Genomic DNA, 17,068 nt, shown 5'->3' on the forward strand with positions numbered 1-17,068 from the left:
TTCTCACAGGGGCTCCCCCGGCCGACAGCCGCCGCGCTGCCGGCCAATCAGCGCCGGCATCCACGCCCCACCCCCACGTGGGAGGAAGGGGGGCGGGGGGGGACGCAGCGGTTTTGTTTTCGATCCCCCCTCCCCTCGCCGCGCGGCGGGGCCTCATGAATATTAATGAGGCGCGAGCCAATCAGGCGGTGGCGCTTTGGCGCCGCCGCTCGCCCCGCCCTGCGGCGGCGGCTCGATCTGCATATGCATGAGGGGGGCGTGGCCCCGCGCGAAGCTTTATAAGCCGCCGCCCCGCCAGCCTCGGCGCTCATCGTGCTGAAGCTTTGGGGGCGCTGCGTGGATCCCGCGGCTCCGCAGCACCGGTAAGCGCCCGCCGCCGCTGTGGGCGGGCTGCGGCTGGCCCGGGGGGTCAGGGCGCTGCGGCCGGCGGTCGTGTGTGGCCGGAGCGGGCCTGGCTGGGCACAGGGCTCCGGAGCCGGGCTCCCGGCCCGGTGTGGGTGCCCTCCGCGCGATCTGGGAGCCGGGCGGAGCCGTCTCGGTGGGCCCCTGAGGGGGGGAAGGGGCGCGGGGAGGGCCGCGGTGCGCCCTCGGAAACAAAATGGCGACGGGCCTCGGCCGTGCAAAATGGCGGCGGGCGGGAGGAGGGGCGGCACACTGCGCCTGCGCGGGGGGGCGGGGCGGAAGGGGGGCGGGGGTCCCGCGGCCGGGCGGGGGTCGGCGCGGGGGGGGGGGGGGGGCCTGTGGGGGCGCGCATGCGCGCTGCGGCCCCGGCCCTGACGGGGCCTCGGGGCTATCAGGGCCTGGCGGGGCGGCCCCGGACCCCTCGGGAGGCCTCGGCCCCGGGTCCGGCCCCGGCGGCTGCTCCGGGCTCCGCAGCGGTCACTCGGTGGAGCTGGGTCCGTTAAGGGCGCCAGGCTGCTGGTGGGGAGCCGAGGTTAACGCTTGAGGCGGCGGGGAAGCGTGTCTGGGCGGCGCTGAGCGCGGTGTGTTGGCTTTGCAGGTCGTGATGGCATCAGACGAGGGGAAGCTCTTTGTCGGCGGGCTGAGTTTTGACACCAATGAGCAGTCGTTGGAGCAGGTCTTCTCTAAATACGGACAGATCTCTGAAGGTAAGGCTGCAGCACCGAGTACCGCGATGGCTGGTCGGTCCCGTAGGTTGCACAGGTGCTGATGCGTGCTTCTTTCTTCCCTATTTGTAGTTGTTGTGGTGAAAGACAGAGAGACTCAAAGATCCAGAGGTTTTGGCTTTGTTACATTTGAAAACATAGACGATGCTAAAGATGCAATGATGGCCATGAATGGAAAGGTAAGGAGGCCTTGGAATTGACTTCTTTTTTACCTCGAAAGGTCATAATCGAAGCTTGGAAGGTGTGATTCTGTTCAATACTGCTTGAAAAAATGGATAAATACTAGAGTTTTAACAGCAAATAGAAAAAAAATACAGCAAAGCGTGTGTTACTGAAGTTTTGAAGCGTTGACGTATTTTTTTATCTATGCAGTTACAAAAAGAATGACAACTGTTTGAAAGTTGGTTTACTGGCATAGTTGGTTTAGCTGTGGCATTTAATAAAACCATTCTTCATAAGAACTAGCAAATTCTGGTACTGCTTAACTAGAAGTGAAGGTGTATAACTGTGAAATAGCAATCTGACTTGTGTGTTTCCTGGTTGTTAGTCTGTAGATGGACGTCAGATCAGAGTTGATCAAGCTGGAAAGTCATCAGAGAACAGATCTCGTGGATACAGAGGGGGTTCTTCTGGGGGCAGAGGCTTTTTCCGGGGCGGCAGAGGTCGGGGCCGTGGCTTCTCCAGAGGTGAGTGTGTATGAATGACTTGTACTTCTTGAAATGATGATGACATTTGTCAGAATGCTAAAGAAAAACCATAACCTGGTATCTGTTCAAGGAGGTGGAGACAGAGGCTATGGCGGAAGCAGATTTGACTCCAGAAGTGGAGGATATAATGGTTCCAGAGACTACTATAATAGCAGGTAATGCTGTCACAACTCCTACCGTGGCTTGTTGTAATAAAGCTCTTGATGTCCATTGCCTATTAGCCAGAAATGTCAACAGGCTGCAGAAACTGTTGAACAAGTATAAAGCATGTGATCGTTTTTTAACAGCAGGAGTCAAGGTGGCTATGGTGACAGGTCTTCAGGAGGATCCTACAGAGACAGCTATGACAGTTACGGTAAGTCTTGGTTCAAATGGGAATGATGCGTACGTTGCTGTAGGAACTCTCTTAAATCTTCTGACCCTGTTCTGAAGTCTGGAAATACTGTAAGGCTCAGTTGGACTGTGCCACTATTTCTGTTCTTGCCCGTAAGAACCAATCTGTCAGGCTTTGGACGTGGTTGTGCCATTTAAATTTCTAATTTGTAATGCATGTGTAGGAGTGCTTGGATCTAAGGCAAAGCAAGTTTTTTTTAAATACGTTCTTCGAGCTTGAGACTAAGCCAAAACTCAGAAGCCCTAACAAACTTTATTCAAGGGTGGGGGAATTCTCTTACATTGTAGCGCACTAGCTTCTGGAATAATGCAAGGGAGTAAAATGCTGGAACTTGTCTATGCTTCAGTGCCTTTACAATTGTGCCTGCTTCTTGTCCTCAGCTACACACAACGAGTAAAAATCCTTCCTGACTCAAGATCGTCCTTCCAATGGCTGTATTTATAAAGATTTTTGGAGCTTCGCTGAAATCGTTATTGTGTAGTACATCTACTTGTATTTTCACTTTTGTAGTATTATCAGTTCTAATCTTGTCAAACACAGCCTGACAGCTTCTGATATAAGATGGTCTAATTAGACTTTTCTTTAAGAAAGCTCTGCTTTCAAGTGTTTTTAATCTTTTTTGAAAGCACTTCAGATTTTATTTTATCCTTCATGATGAGCCAAGGCGTTTTTTTAAAGTTGGGGCCCCAATTCAGTTTCTTTTGAGATAGAAAGGACCTTTAATTCAATGTTCACTAGAAGCTGAACAAGCTGTGGACTTTCTTTTTTTTTTTTAAGTGCATTACCTTCGTCTTTTGTAACATTCCTTTAGTGTAGCAAGGTAGGAATGCAGCCTGGGTACAAATTGGAAGGCAAACCACCTTGATATATCTAAAGAGAAACTCGCTTGTATGTTCAACCTGCATAACGGTATTTTTACTGTTGTAATGATGTAAATTACCCAGAAGTAGACTTGCAAACTTACCATAAAAGAGGTTCTTGAAAATGTTTATTTATATTGTCCTTTTTTACTGGAAGAAATATGCATATTCCATTGATATTGTATTTGAAGTGGTAAAGGATTCTTGTATACAGTTTTCTTTGGCTTTACGAAGCCTATTAAAAGACCGTCTGAAATGAACTCTGCTCCTGACATTTACATTTCATTGCACAACACAATCCTTGAAGACGGAGAACAGTCTATGTAGAGGATGCCAGAGGAGAGGAGAAAAGCAGTGAATAGTACAAGAGCAAACCAGATGTATTGAACAGTTGCTGGAATTTAATCTTAACCGGTCTTGCCATGTGAATTTGTCGACATACTTTCACATAAGAATAGTCAGACTTGCCTATAGAGGCAGGCGACTGAAAGCATATACCTTAGGATGTTGTAGTACTCAAAGCCTAAGTCAGCAGAAGTTGAGGGAATGCCAGTGTTAGTGAGGATAATTGATGTTTCCTTAAAATACTGAAATAGCCTGCATTGAAAAGCTGTAGTGAGGAATTAGTCCTTTAGTAACTGGACTAGTTACTAGCTTGATGGAGTGTTCAATGGTAGGTAAATTGCCGTAATTAGCTAGCTTTGTCATTGCCTTACAAGTTCTAAGAATTCTTTGCTAGCATATGGAAACTGCAGTGTCCTTGGAGAAAAGAAGTGTTGTGCCTCCAACAGAAACCTCTGAGACGAAAGCTGCTCTCTTGGCTAGTTCATATGTGGAAATAGTCCTGTAATTCGAGGTAACTCCTTTTGCTCATGTCCGCATCCTTCCTCTTGTTGAGAGCTCATTTGAAAGTCTAATGTACCTGTGAAATATTCCTTTGACAATTTTGGTCAACTGATGGAAAAATTTTAACCCATGCCGTATGCAACCTTTGGCTTGTGGCACAACTTCAGTTCCACAGATCAGAGTTGGGCATGCAGTCATGTCTTGCTAGTAGGTATGGAAGCAAGATGGGAAACCGAATTCCCTGACTTGATATGTGTTCATCTATTGAGACTCTTTCTAGACTTCATTAAGTTGCTCACTTTAATTGTAGCTTTCTTTGCCATCCTACTTGTTGCCATTAACTTTTTCCCATAGCCCACACTTCCTAAGCAGCCATGTCAAAGTGGTTAACTCTCTGCTTAGGGATCAAATGATACATTGGCTGGCATATCAAAGGCATCAGCCAGCCCTGGAACAGTTTTCCCAGACTGTGCTTCTGTGATGTGATGGGTTCAGCGAATGGCTTGTGAAACCCTCGTATATGATGTGACTTGTGTTGGGGGAGGTGGGTGGCGATGTAAAGTCTCTGCTTTATATTATTATTAATGCACCTTTGCTTTGGCAGGCTGAAGAGAAGATGGACGCTCACCACGGACGCTGAGTGGGGATTCTGAGCAAGGAGAGCGTTCCTTCCAGGGAAGCAGGACCAAGATGCGGGTTTGGCAGCCAGGTAGCATCTCATTTCCGTCTGACCTTCATCCCAGGAGCTTTTCCTGAACCAAAAGATTTGGCTCCGTTATTTTTTAACAGTACTATCCTTTAAGTGGTAAAATCTGCCTTCAGTAGCTTCAAGATGAAAATGTACATAGACCCTGCCTTTAAAATTCACTGTCTTAATTTTATTTCAGCAATGAACTGCATCAGGGAAGACCAAGAAGGACAACCTTAGACTGGAGTGGCGATGAAGAGCTTTAAGCGGTGTTGTTACTGATTTTTTATGTAGGTCAATGGATCGAGGATTTAAGCCAATTGAGCTAGAATAAAATACTGGAATGTGGAAAAAAATGAATCTTTGTAGTACTTTTGTGGGGGAAAAAAGATGAATATTAGCTTGTGGCCAAGGCATACAAGAAAAATTTAGTTATTTGTTGTGTATTGCCCAGCTAAAGCTACAAAAAATGTTTGGGGGGGGGGGGGGAGGTGGACAGAGGGTAGGTAAGGTAGCCTGTCTGTAAGGTCAACTTTGAGGAAGAATTTAAATTGTATTGTTGTAACCTTGAATTAAGTGGCCTAATTACATTGTTAGTGCATCTGTAAAAACTTCAGTAGTGAAGCGGCTACATCTGAAGGGAGCTATCAGATAGTATTTACATAAACGATGAATATTGTTTGTGCAGAAGAGAAGCTGCTTCTGCCAGTTGAGGAATGCTTGAAATGGTAACGAATGCAGAAGTCTAATTAGCACTTGAATGCTAAAAGCCATTTTGAGCTTGGATAAGGAATGATTTCTTCCCATACACGTTAGTGCAATTAAAACTATTTTGCTTACAAAAATTGAAATGTGATGTTTCTGCTACTTGTACAAGTGGCTGTATGTTTTTAAAATTCCACGCATTTCAGTTCTCAGATGGCACGTGAGACTCACCTGCCTGCAACTGCTGTTTGGTCTTTGAGTAGTTGATTCAAGGTGAAGCTGCTTTAGGATTCCCGTATTGATGAAGTGGGTATTTGTAACTCTGCTTTTGAGTTTTAGCTTTAAAGCTAAAGCTTTACCTTTTGGGTTTTAGGATCACATAGGGTAAGATGGAAAAAAAAAAAAAAAGGTTCCAGTTGAGGGTGGTGTAATTACATCGTGCAGAGTTACCTGATCCGAGTCATTCCTTAAAAGGTATTAATACAGCAGCCCCCTTTTGGAAGTGGGGGGAAAATGATAGCAAATGCTTTCCGAAGGCTTTTAGGGCACAGTAGCATTTCCATGATCTTTCCAGAAGTGGAGTTGTGCTCTGTAGATAACCAAATAGTAAGTGCTTCCACCAGTCTAATGCCAGGAAAGTGCCCAGTATGGAGCAGGGTAATCAAGCTGCTTGGATGGGTGTCAATAAGAAATCTGACTCGTAACAGCTGGCAAGTTTTAAAATACTGCATGTAGCTACTTCAGTACCAAAACATTTCTCTGTGTCTAAAGAGGAGATACATAATTAGACCAATTCCTGCTAGTGCCTGTGAATTGGAAATTCAGACACAGATCAAATGTGCATAAGCCACCAACTGGAGAATCTGCAATTTTGTGTGGACTTCTTTACTCCGTGGAACAGAATGGCTAATAAAAATACTGCCATCTACTCACATTAGCAGATGTTGCCTTTTATTTGCAATGGCTATTGTATTTTGCCAAGAGTAGTGCAGGAGTTAAAACACTTGTTTGTTTAATTAAGGTACTGTATTGCAATTTCATTAACTGCTGCGGTTTGGGTTTCTCTACCTTGCATCAAAGCAAACTGCCCTTTTCTTCCTCTTCTGTATGCATGCAATAACTTAATTTTACCTACTTGCTACCAAGTCTATGAAGTCAGATGAGTGCTGGTTGCTGAATTCCTTCAGTTGTCCTTGACTCATTTCTTGCATGCTTCAAGTTACAAACTTTTTTTCCCTGAGTAGTGGAGGATGTTTTCCGATACATCACACTGTAACCCAAACTGTCCTTAAAAATTTTTGCCCTTCAGGCTGTCATCCTCGAAATGCTAGACCTGTGTCTTGCCGTGCTACACAGCAGAGCGGAAGCGGCTTAGATTACTTTTTCCACTCCTGCCCTGGGCTGACTGATGGCTGGCACAGGGCTCCTGCTCCAAAATGAATGCTGCGTTCCTAAGAGACCCGCTGCCACTGTAACCACGCTCAATTGGTTCAAACTGAATTGATGCAGGTGCCTGATTCTCATGAAAAATGAGGTCTCATTCTTGCTTAAATCCTCAAAATGTGGCAGCTCAATAAGGAGGATTTATACTGATGGAAAGGCTGACAGCTGTGAATGCATCTCTGGCAGCTTTGCGGAGAATGAGGCAGGAGACTGCAATGTGGTAGCTGGACAAAGCACTAAGAGGGTTTCTGGTTCTCTTTGCTACTGTCCTGCCTACCTTTGTGTTAAAAGAACAAATTTGATTGCTTTATCCTGCTTTTTTTCCCCCCAACCCTCCATCTTTTAACAGCTGCTTCTCTGGCTGTTGGTTATGCTAAGTCCCACTTGAAGAATAGTCTTTTAAGCAGTGTATTATGCAAAAAAGAAGTCTGCTCGTACAGCCTAAGTGCCTGAAGAAATTATGCAGCTGTGGGTATTGAGCCTGGTAACAATTACTGCCGTGGTATTTGAAGGGCAGGATTGATTGTGTGTTCTCCAGTCCGCAGTGTAAAGCCTGGCTATTAAGGAAGGTTGTAGCTGCTTGCCAGCACATGGACCTACCGAGGCGTCTGCCTTCTGTTGTTGCTTGAATTAGCTCTGCAGAGCAGACAGGTGTGATGGAGGCCAGACACTTAGCTGGTACAAATAAGCTAAATTAACGGGTAACTCTAGTTTTAAAAACTTGCTCTTACTTAGAAGTGTTCTTTCTTGCCGGGGACTCCCAGGCACAAAGGAATTCAGTGGGAATTCAGCGTGTAGGGTTTGCTGCCCTACTACGGACATCACAGTTTTCCATCGCAATTTCCTGTGCAGTGATAAGGGTCTACAAGAGCCCTGGGGGCGTTCTGTTCATGCAGAATGGGAATGATGATGAAGCCTACTTCCTGAAATCTACTTTTTTTAACCTTTTTCCAATTATCTAAATGAGCAGTGCTTCCAGTTAAATCCGCTGATACATTTTTGGGGGCTGTATCTGGTAATTTTTAATTTGCACTTTGTATGTTAATGGAGGATGATATTAAATATAGGACTGAGGGTGTGAGAAACTTTGGCTGATTTTAAATAATAACGCAGTCAGGTGAATTTTAAACAAGTTCAATCTGGAAATACTTACAAAACATCTGAAAGACCGTATGTTCCTATATAGGTTGCCTAGATGCTTAAACACAAGCAAAAATAATTATAGGTGTAAAAACAGGCCTAGTTTGAGATGTTGTTATTTCGGCATCACTAATTACAGCGCTGCATTAATGATTTGTTGCTGGGATGGGTTTGGGCTGTGCCTGGGGATAGCTAGCTGCAGGGGCTGAATGCAAAATGCAGCTGTGATCTCCAGACGGTCCTTGGGTGCCGTGGGGCTGCTGTGACACCTACTGGTGTGAGCTGAGAGGGGTGACCCACGTCCAGGCCGAAATTGTTTGGTTATTTTTGTACAACTCTGATACGCCCAGACAGCTCAGGCCTTTCCCCAAAAGGACGATGCTTTGGGGCGGTTTATAAACCACCTGGGGCATTGGAGCTCTTGTGCTGTGGTTTTAAATGTTCACCTCTGTGAGAGCTGGGCAATTTGGAAGAAAGGTTTGCTGCGTGCCTTTGCTGCGAGTTGCTCGCTGTCCCCCACCAAGTGCACGCCCCAGGATGGTGCCAAGGGCTCCCATCAAGGCCGAGGGGACGGTCGGTGATATCCTGCGGGCCCTCATCCGCAGTTCTGCAGGGCACGAGGGGCTGCGGCTGCCCTGACTGCGTGAGGGGAGAAAGTGGAGCAGAGGCCCTGAGGCTGGGGTTTGTGTGGTGAAGAGAAATGGCAGCTCTGAGGAGAAACGGCACCCCTGGGCGAAGGAGTCGTGCCGCGAGGGGGGAAATGGCGGCCCTCAGGAGGTCGGGGTGGCTCTGAGGGGGAAATGGCGCCGGTGGCCTCAGGCTGTGAGGGCCGCAGTGGCGGTAGTGGGACACGAAGGGCAGCCTCCGCAGCGCCCCGCTGAGCCCAGCCCCACGCAGGGAGCCTCACACCGGCCCAGGGCCCCGCGGAACGGCGCTGCCCCGGAACGCCGCATGCGGCTCCGCCGGGCCCGGACGGTGCCTGCACTGCACAGCACGGGCCCGCCGCCTTCCTGCGCCTGCCCCGCCGCAGCACCACTCCGAGCCGCCCGGCCATGCTGCGGCCGGAGCCCCGCTGCCTCCTCCTCATCCTCCTCCTGCTGCTGCTGCACAGCTGGGCCGCCACCCCGACCGCCCCAGCCCCGCTCAATGCCACGGAGGTGTCGCGGGCGGCTGCCGGTAACGGGACGCGGCCAGGGCTGGGGCCGCTGCCCGGGTTGGGGCTGCCGGTGCTGAAGCGGGCCCTGTACGTGCTCAGCGCCCTGTCCGCGCTGGCTGCGTTCTACTTCCTCCTGCGGGCAGTCCGGTGAGTGCGGGCCCCGTCCCAGTACCCGGTTTGCCCCGTCCCGGTACCCGGTTTGTCCCATCCCAGTGCCTGGTTTGCCCCCCCATGGCCAAGTTGTGTCCATTTGTCCTCTCTCCCCTCCCTCCGCCAGGCCAGGAGCTGCGCGGAGGCATTTCACTATGGCAGGGGAAACAGCCCCGTACATTCATGCCACTATTAATTAATGATAAAAAGCCTCCCGGTCCCTTTTGTTGCGCCCATGCAGCTGTAAGGCCCCGTCTCTGTGTGAACCCGTTGCGCTGCAGGTGACGGAGCACTCACTCTGCCATCTGTGTGCCCTCAGCTCTAGATCAGAGGGACCCAGAGAGCTCAAAACTAATTTCAGGTTGAAGAAGCCGCAGCGGAAGAAATACGGCCTTCTGTCAAATTACGACGAGAACATAGAGATGGCTTCGCTCGACAGTGACGAGGAAACAGTGTTTGAAACACGGAATCTGAGGCGGTGAGCGGGTGTTTCCTATGCTTCTCTTTTCCTCACGAGAAACTAACAGAATCCTTTCCTAAGGGGTGGAAGCTTTGGCACAGATCGTGTCATCAGCTCTGCATAAATGAATCTGCTGCGTGTGGTCTTTCTGTGGCAGCACGTGGACTTTATTTTGCCTTTCTTCATCTCCTGACCAGCACCCTGAAGAGCACCAGTCCTGGTCTCGCAGACGGTCGGTGTTTGGGGCACCGCGTTGTGCTGTGTGCTCAGCAGGCCAGCAGGAGGGACGGACATCCCTCGTGGCCCAGTCTGAGGCTCCCTGCACTGGCTTGGAAATAAAGCTGTCTGTTTCTCAAGCGGGCGAATTGCTCCCAAGTCAAGTCGCAGCTAAATTCATGGTCCTGTTGAGGCATCCATTCCTGCTTTCATAGCAATGTGCTTTCATTCCCTGGGTCATGCGAGTTTGATTTCTCTGGAGAATATTCTATTAAAGCTAGGCATGGCTTGCTTCTGGCCTCTCAGCTCCCCCAGCTCTTTTGAGGTTGCTAATGATCTGTCAAGCTGTATGTGCTCACTCTGATGCTGGGTGTTGTGTTTTTTTGTTTCTTTTTTTCCAGATGATTTGGGACCAGTGGCACCAACTGCAAAGACTGCCCACGGGGGTGCAAGTCCACCAGTGGAATCACCTTACCAACGCTCAAGTTTTATTTTTTTATAATTGCTTATAATGACTATTAAAAGCACAAACACTTTGGTAGCTGGGGCAGGGGAAAGGGGACCAAACCTGTTTCCTTTATACATGTTTCTGGGGAAAGGTGGAGCTGCACGCTAAAGGATGCTACACTGAGTGCTGCCAACTGCACAGGGAGACAGTAAGGAAAATGTGGCTCCTGGATGAATCCTCAGCGTTTGAAATCTAATGGCTCTGGACTCAAGTGCTGCAGCTGTGTCTGCTGGCCTATCGGTACTTGAAAGGTGCTCATATCCCTCTCTCTCCTGACTGTGGCAGTCAGCTTGAAGCATCAGGCAAGTGGGTTCCTTCTGTAGGCTGATCCTCTTTCCTTCATGCAATATCAGGTGACCTCTTCAGTAAGCATCTCTGTAATCAGCTCTGCATCTAATGGTGGAGTTGGGAGAGCTTTTGTTGTCTTTTATACCAGTGTTGGGCATGGATAGCTGGATAGTCTCCTTAGTTCAGATAGAATAGTATGGGGAAAGAGCTGTGAGTTAAATGCATTGACGTTCGTGTAGTTGCAGCATTAGCTGTTACACCTGATAGTCCAGGTCGTTACATGGGTTTACAGAGCAAAGATGTTTACAAATGAAATGTGCCACTTGGCCCGAAGGAGTGTTTCTCCAGGAGTTACTGGCTGTGTGGTCTGTGGGGCTGTGAGCGTTCAGGCTGCTCTGCCCAGCTGCAAGTCTAGGGGGCTGCAATGGTGCTTTCACCGGAGAAATGTGTAACATCTACCGAGCTTCTGGATTTTGGGCTGCTGGCTCTGTCTGAGGTCAGCCCAGCAAGCTGGAGGGTTCCTGTGCATTGGGTCGATATCATAAGCCTTACAATGTCGGACCAAAGGTGGCTGTGTTAGAATGTCTTTGTTAGGTGGACCTACTGCTAAAATGGTGAAAACTGCTTGCAAAGCGCTTCTGTTCACAGCACATTTCGGCCAGGAAGGGAGGGTCGTTCCTTGGAAAGCTCTGGGCAGTGCAGACCTGTGTCCTTAAGTTCTTCTTCCACCCAAAATTGGTAGTGCCTTTGTTAGGAGAACCCAAGGGAAGTTACCCTGCGGGCCAGGGATTTCCCTCCCTAAGAGGTGCAGCCTTAAGGCTAAGGGCTTTACCTTTACGGTGAAGATTGAGAATGTCTGAAGTAATGGCTCCTTTCTTTTGGTTAGCAAATCCTCTAGATAAGGGGACAAAACCTATGCTTAACAGAAAGAGTGGGGCAGAAGGGTACCTTTATCAGGTAGCAATGACAGATGGTTTTGCTGCGGTTACCGGGGAGCTCGGGGTCTGGCTGCTGCACCGAAATCCCTCGTGAGGCGCTTGGTGGAGCGGTGTGGTCCCGGTGCTCACCCGTGCGAGGGGCAGCCTTTCTCAGAGGTTTCCTGGAGAAATGTCACCCTAGGTGCTGGCAGCTCCGACTTGCACACAGGCGAAAGATTTTTAAATATATATATATTTTTAGTAATGCTGTCATGTGAACACCGCACTTGGATGTGCCCTAATTTCATATCATTTATATCCTTTCATGCCTCTTTTAGGTACTTTCTGCTTGTTTAGCTGATGCAGAGATGAAAGCCTTTGCTGCGTTCCTCGGTGAGGATAGCGGTAATAGCTAGATCTGGCCGTTGCTGCCCCTTGGGTGATCAGAGAGCTGATTTGTTTGATTCATGGTAGTGTAGCTTCCTTGATCCTCTGCAGCCTGGCAGGTCTATGAACATGCTGATAACTTTCTTTGGCTCTTCAATTCCCTTTACAAAGTTGTTTCTCTGTTGCATTGTGCACAAGCCAGGTAAGCCCGACTCTTTCAGTCCGCTGACATGCCCCGGCACAGCGTTTTGACTGACGCGTTCATTGGTCTTTCTTTAGCGGAGGTGATTTACTTGATCATTCTCTAGGCTCTGCTCTTCATTGGACAGATGGGTTTAGCAATTTATAAGTTTCCTTTCCTTGCAGGAGGGAATGATTTTTTAATGTTAACAGTTTGAATGATTTTGATCAAAGAGAGGACCTCAAGCCGTAGGTCCTGTCATGAAAATAATTTTGATAGAATTTGATTTTGCTGTAGTAGGTGTTTGGAATGTGAGCAGGGAAAGATGCAGAGGGATGCAGCTAGAGTGTGTAATGAGGTCCCTATTCTTGTGCTGTACAGGCAAGTGATGATTAAGTTGAAGGCCCAGAGGGTGTGCTGGCCCGACACCTATGTACCACGTACATATTTTCAGAAGCCCTTCTGCTGGCCCTCTTTAAAGGAGAGAGTTTCATCATCTGGAGAATGAAAAAGTGATTCTGGAGCTGCAATGTCAGATGGCTGTCACTTTTAATCTGAAGCTGTTCTGGCTAGAGACGAGTTTGAGCCGCAGTCCATGGCCATGGGTGGCGATTTCCACTTTCTGCTGAGCCACCCTGCGTCTCGGGAGCAGTCTGTAGCCTGGAGTTGCTCCTCACAGGCCACGACTTTACAATCCCGCTCCGTTTGATGTGGAGTAGCTCCAAATCATTGTTAAAGGCATCGTATAAGAGGAGAAAACAAAGATGCTAGTTACAGATCTGAGACTCCTTCAAGTACAAATGTATCAGCACAGCTCAGCTGTGTGATTATGTATGTATGAGCAAAAGCTCAGCACAGCTTTACTGATCTCTGCTTCTCCTGGACAAATAAACTGGAGCTACTGCAGCAGCCACTCGTCACAGAGGTAGAAGAGCACACCCATGGTACGTGGCCAGTGCAGGCTTTGGGGGGCCTTGCTATAATTGTGGCTTTTAAGCCTTGCATTTTGTTTTCCTAATATGAGAGCAGTTCAGTAGTTGCTTCAGCTGCAGCTTTAGTTACTCGACGTGTGATATCCATGTTGGTAGCCTTTGCAGCGGTTAGAACTCGTAGTAGTTTTTCAGAATAGGTTTGAATACACAGATGCAAACAGACGCACGTGTGCGCTGAGCCAGGTGCATGTGAGGCGGCTCCGTCCTGGAGCTGAGCGGCATCAGCGCGGCGCTGTGCTCGTGCGTGCGCCTGTCCCCGGGCAGGCTGATCCCTCGCCAGCTGCTGCCGCGCTTTCTTTCTCTGGAACAAATTGGGATGTTCGTGGGAGGTGCTGTGGGCTCCGGCAGCCCATTCCTGCTGGTCTGTGCAGAGCTCCTGCCAGTCTGTGCCAAAAAAAAAAAGCGAAGGGACCAAGGCTGTCGGAGCCGATGGGAGCAGGGTGGCGAGGACCAAGGGTGGAGCGCGCGGTGCCCTGCGATGCTGCGCGGTCACCGGCCTGCGTGTCTCACAGGTGACTGCTGTGGAGTTTGCTCGAAACAATCGCTGTTGTTTAAGCCAAAGCCTAATTTCTAAAGTTTACATAATTGCCTCTCTGATCTTCTCGGAGGGCTGTATCGAATCCTCTCCCGTTGGTGTTGAGCTGCTAGGCAAATCGACTGGACCGTCTGCTGAGGTTAATGAGGTTGACTGAGAGCGATATGAGCATCGGGTCTCTATTGTTAACAACGTTCTTCTGTTTTGTTTCGTTCGTACATGTGACTGGAATGGGATCTGCAGCATTAACGTGCTGGGAGATGGACCTGTGGTATGAGCAGATTGCCAAGAAGTCAATAAAACAGCACTTGAGTGCATTGTGTTGTCTGTGCTCTCAGAAATGAGGAGTTAGTCTTTCACCCTCCTGCTTGAATTGTTGATTTATTTTTAAATAGCAACCAGTCCTGTATTGATTGATTGTTTTACTTTCCTTTTGTTTACAGCGTCCCCCCTCCTTTGTATCTCGGAACAAATGAAATAAATCGTTCTGTTTCACCCGACTCCTCCGTTGCAGCGTGCCTGGCAGCCAGCGTTTGGGATTGTTCTGCGGGGCTGCCTCACGTGCCTGGCTTGCTGCTGAGCCCATGGGATGGGGCCTTTTTGGAGCCTTTCCCTGCTCAGCTGCCCTAACCGAGCACCGCCTTGCTTTCTGCTTGGTAACAGTTACGCGCTCACCTTTTTGTGCATTATTTGTGTGTTGTTACACTTCCGTTTTTTTGCCCAGTGCTCACCTCCATTGATCGTCTCAGGGTTTGTTTCCACTTTCTCAAGTTTCCTCCCTTTCCTTCCTCCCTGTTCTTACCTTAATCCCTTTTCTTGTACAGAAGGCTAAGTGAATCCCTGGAGGGGTGATTCCACAGCAGAAGAGCCAAGTTTTGTTTTATTTATTGCTTTGGGAGATGGCGGGGGGGCTGTCCCCTGGCTGGGGCTCTCCTAGCTCCTCGGTGCAAAGAATTAAACTTTTAACAAAATGAAGGGCGTTCCCGGGTACTAACATCTGCTTTCCATCCATCTTACAAATGAGGGTGGCTGTGCACATTTCGGTCGTGCACATTAGTGGCACCGGAGGAAAAGGAAGCCGAGTTGCCTGCGTCTCACTCTGCCGACCTGCTCTTGGCCATGTCCCTGCGTCCTCCCTGGCTGTGCGCAGGGCACCGGTGGCCTAATGCTGGTCCTGGAGGGTGGCACAGCCAGGGGGTGAAGGGGCTTTCGTTTGCTCCGTGGTTTGACCGAACCCGTTACTGCCACAGGCTCCTGCCACGCCGTGTGCCGGGCGGGCAGAGCTGAAGGAGAAGCTGGTGAGCGGGGGAACCCTGTAGATGGCACTCGCAGACCGAGCATCCTGCGCACGGGGCGCTGCCAAGACGTGGCGAGGCTGAGGACAACTCGCCGTGCCTTCGAGAGGCAAACCTGCCCTCGAGAGCTGCCCGGGGGCCTGAGGCAAGCGCCCGTAGGGGATGAGTCCCCTGCAAGGGAGCGGTGGGTGGCGGGGCCCTGCTCCGGGAGCTCTTAGCCTGGAGAAGGCTTCTCCCAGCTGCGGGTGCTGCTCTCCCCACACCTCTATCTCAGCCGTTTTTCACCCTGTTACTACTTGTCTGCAAGGGCTTTTTGTGATTCTGGGACAGCCAAACTTTAAAGATGCCCTCATTTGGTTGAATTAACCCGTAGGCTCGGTACCGCCAGGACGAGGCTTGTCTGGAGCTGTCCGGGGCTGGTCCAAGGCTTGGCACCCACCCGGCAGGACCAGAGCCCCCCCCCCGAGCCTGCTCCCCCGCTTCACGCCTGCAAACGCCTGCAGCGAGCGCTGCACGGACTTGTGCCGCAGCAGCGCCCTTTGGCACGCACGTGGCTCTCCCTGGGGAGCGTGCTGCGCAAAATTAAGTGCAGTGCTTAATGAACTTACGGAGAGCGTTTATCAGGGCAGCGGTTCGGGCAGGACAGCTTCGTGGCTTTAAAACCACGTGGGCTTAAAACTGTGCGGGGCGCTGCGGAGGAGCGAGCTGCAAGGGGAGGCAAATAAAATGCTCCTTCGTTTTCAGGCGGAGGGGGGTGGTAGCTCTAATTAGCACTAATAGGGCTAATGGCTGGGGCCTGTGCACGCTGTATCAGGTGCAGATGTTTGTCCTCCTCACCGCGTCCTGGCCCTGCTCTGTGCTGCTGGGGTGAAGTCCAGGCAGGCGCTGGCTGGGATTCTGGTCACAGACACGAGCTGGCGGCGTGTATCTGCTGTGAATTTATTTCAAACTCAAGTTAAAGTGCTCTCGGTGCTTTGGATGCAAATTTTCCTTCCTTGAAATGGGAACTGCAGGCCGCGCGCTGAGTGCTGGTAAGCTCTTTTGATTTCGCTAGCCTGTGTGCTGCGGCAGCGCCGCACCTCGCAGCCGTGCTCCGCGGAGTGCAAAATAACCTCTGCGGCAGGAGCCCGCGGGGGGAACACCTCTTAGCTTTCCGCTGGCATAGAAGAGCACTGCTCTTGCTATCTGTGCTCAGGCCTGCTTCTTTACGAAGGCTCATTTATAAAGCTGGGGTTTGTCGGGGCAGGTCTGGGCTGTAGTCTGTGTGTGTTTTCCCTTTGCTGTGCAGAAGAAGTGGTGCGAGCCCCTCCGGCCACCCGGGGAGGAGAACAAGAAAGACGTAAGATTTCTCTAAGGGCACAAGATGTTTCGTGTGGGGATTTCAGAGCCCTTTGTCAATGAGGTAGATCCCTCTGGTGCCACGAAGAAATGGCTGTGATGGGTGGAACCACCTGTGCTGGGAGACGTCCCTGGGTTGGTCCCAGCTGGCACTGGCGTTACTGCGAGCGTGTCGGGTGCCCGGTCCCCTTTGTGGGTGGGGGGCGTTGTGGGCCGAGCACCCTGTTCTGCTCGCTGTTCGTGCGGCTTTGCACGCTCACCTGTGCTTTAGACGCCACCTTTGTGAAACGAGGAGAAAAGGAGGGGAGTTCCTCAAGGCTGACTCGCAGAAAGCGCTCGGGGCGGTGACCTGCGTGGGGCCGCGGGACTCGGTGCTGAGCGGCTCAGCTTGGCGGTGGGACTTGCACCCCCCACGCATTCGGCCGTGCTCCTGACACCACCCCTGTGAGTTTCTGGAGGAGTTTCTGGGGGGCCCGGCCCCAGAAAGCCCCCCTGGAGCCTTCTGCAGGGTGTGGGGGGCTTGCGTGGGCCAAAAGCTGTGAGCAATGCAGGGGGCTTACCCTGCAACACACCGTGGGTGCTCTGAAAATTGCCTCTGTATTTATTTTGGAATACAGCCTGCACATTGTGAAGGTAGCTGGGAGTGTTTGAAAACCTTCTGCAGATCCTCCTCTGATGTCTTTTCTGCTCCACTCAACAAAGCCCCTCTATACGACTAGCAGGATTCTTCTGTAT

The 17,068-nt window shown here is 50.2% G+C and overlaps 2 protein-coding genes across 8 annotated transcripts; both read left to right on the forward strand.

Annotated features, from left to right (window-relative positions):
* Positions 1 to 205: 205 nt before the first annotated feature.
* Positions 206 to 4,978, forward strand: CIRBP (cold inducible RNA binding protein). Of its 5 annotated transcripts, none has more exons than XR_014575322.1 (8): positions 206 to 362; positions 1,001 to 1,109; positions 1,200 to 1,306; positions 1,675 to 1,813; positions 1,905 to 1,989; positions 2,122 to 2,189; positions 4,539 to 4,643; positions 4,822 to 4,978. XR_014575322.1 is itself a non-coding variant. In XM_083811047.1 (7 exons), the coding sequence occupies exons 2-7, from the start codon at positions 1,007 to 1,009 to the stop codon at positions 2,623 to 2,625; spliced, it is 519 nt and encodes a 172-aa protein (XP_083667173.1). In that variant the 5' UTR covers positions 206 to 362; positions 1,001 to 1,006; the 3' UTR covers positions 2,626 to 3,348. The 5 variants fall into 5 exon arrangements, 3 of the variants coding, with proteins under 3 accessions (XP_083667173.1, XP_083667174.1, XP_083667172.1); XR_014575323.1 differs by having other exon boundaries at positions 2,125 to 2,189; XM_083811047.1 differs by lacking the exons at positions 4,539 to 4,643; positions 4,822 to 4,978 and adding an exon at positions 2,609 to 3,348.
* Positions 4,979 to 8,097: 3,119 nt separating this feature from the next.
* FAM174C (family with sequence similarity 174 member C) lies at positions 8,098 to 14,200 on the forward strand. 3 transcript variants are annotated; one of them, XM_083811067.1, is made up of 3 exons: positions 8,098 to 9,213; positions 9,536 to 9,694; positions 10,294 to 14,200. In XM_083811067.1, the coding sequence occupies exons 1-3, from the start codon at positions 8,963 to 8,965 to the stop codon at positions 10,295 to 10,297; spliced, it is 414 nt and encodes a 137-aa protein (XP_083667193.1). In that variant the 5' UTR covers positions 8,098 to 8,962; the 3' UTR covers positions 10,298 to 14,200. The 3 variants fall into 3 exon arrangements, with proteins under 3 accessions (XP_083667193.1, XP_083667195.1, XP_083667194.1); XM_083811069.1 differs by having other exon boundaries at positions 8,492 to 9,213; positions 9,578 to 9,702; XM_083811068.1 differs by having other exon boundaries at positions 8,530 to 9,213; positions 9,578 to 9,694.
* Positions 14,201 to 17,068: the final 2,868 nt, after the last annotated feature.

This window comes from Anser anser, assembly GCF_964211835.1.
Source record: "Anser anser genome assembly, chromosome: 25".
Classification (NCBI taxonomy): Eukaryota; Metazoa; Chordata; class Aves; order Anseriformes; family Anatidae; genus Anser; species Anser anser.

Excerpts from the sequence above, each read along its gene's own strand:
- CIRBP (XM_083811046.1), top strand. The coding sequence starts at position 1,007 with ATGGCATCAGACGAGGGGAAGCTCTTTGTCGGCGGGCTGAGTTTTGAC. Across the intron at positions 1,110-1,199 it reads ATACGGACAGATCTCTGAAG|TTGTTGTGGTGAAAGACAGA; the intron begins GTAAGGCTGCAG and ends CCCTATTTGTAG. Across the intron at positions 1,307-1,674 it reads TGATGGCCATGAATGGAAAG|TCTGTAGATGGACGTCAGAT; the intron begins GTAAGGAGGCCT and ends CCTGGTTGTTAG.
- FAM174C (XM_083811067.1), top strand. The coding sequence starts at position 8,963 with ATGCTGCGGCCGGAGCCCCGCTGCCTCCTCCTCATCCTCCTCCTGCTG. Across the intron at positions 9,214-9,535 it reads TTCCTCCTGCGGGCAGTCCG|CTCTAGATCAGAGGGACCCA; the intron begins GTGAGTGCGGGC and ends GTGTGCCCTCAG.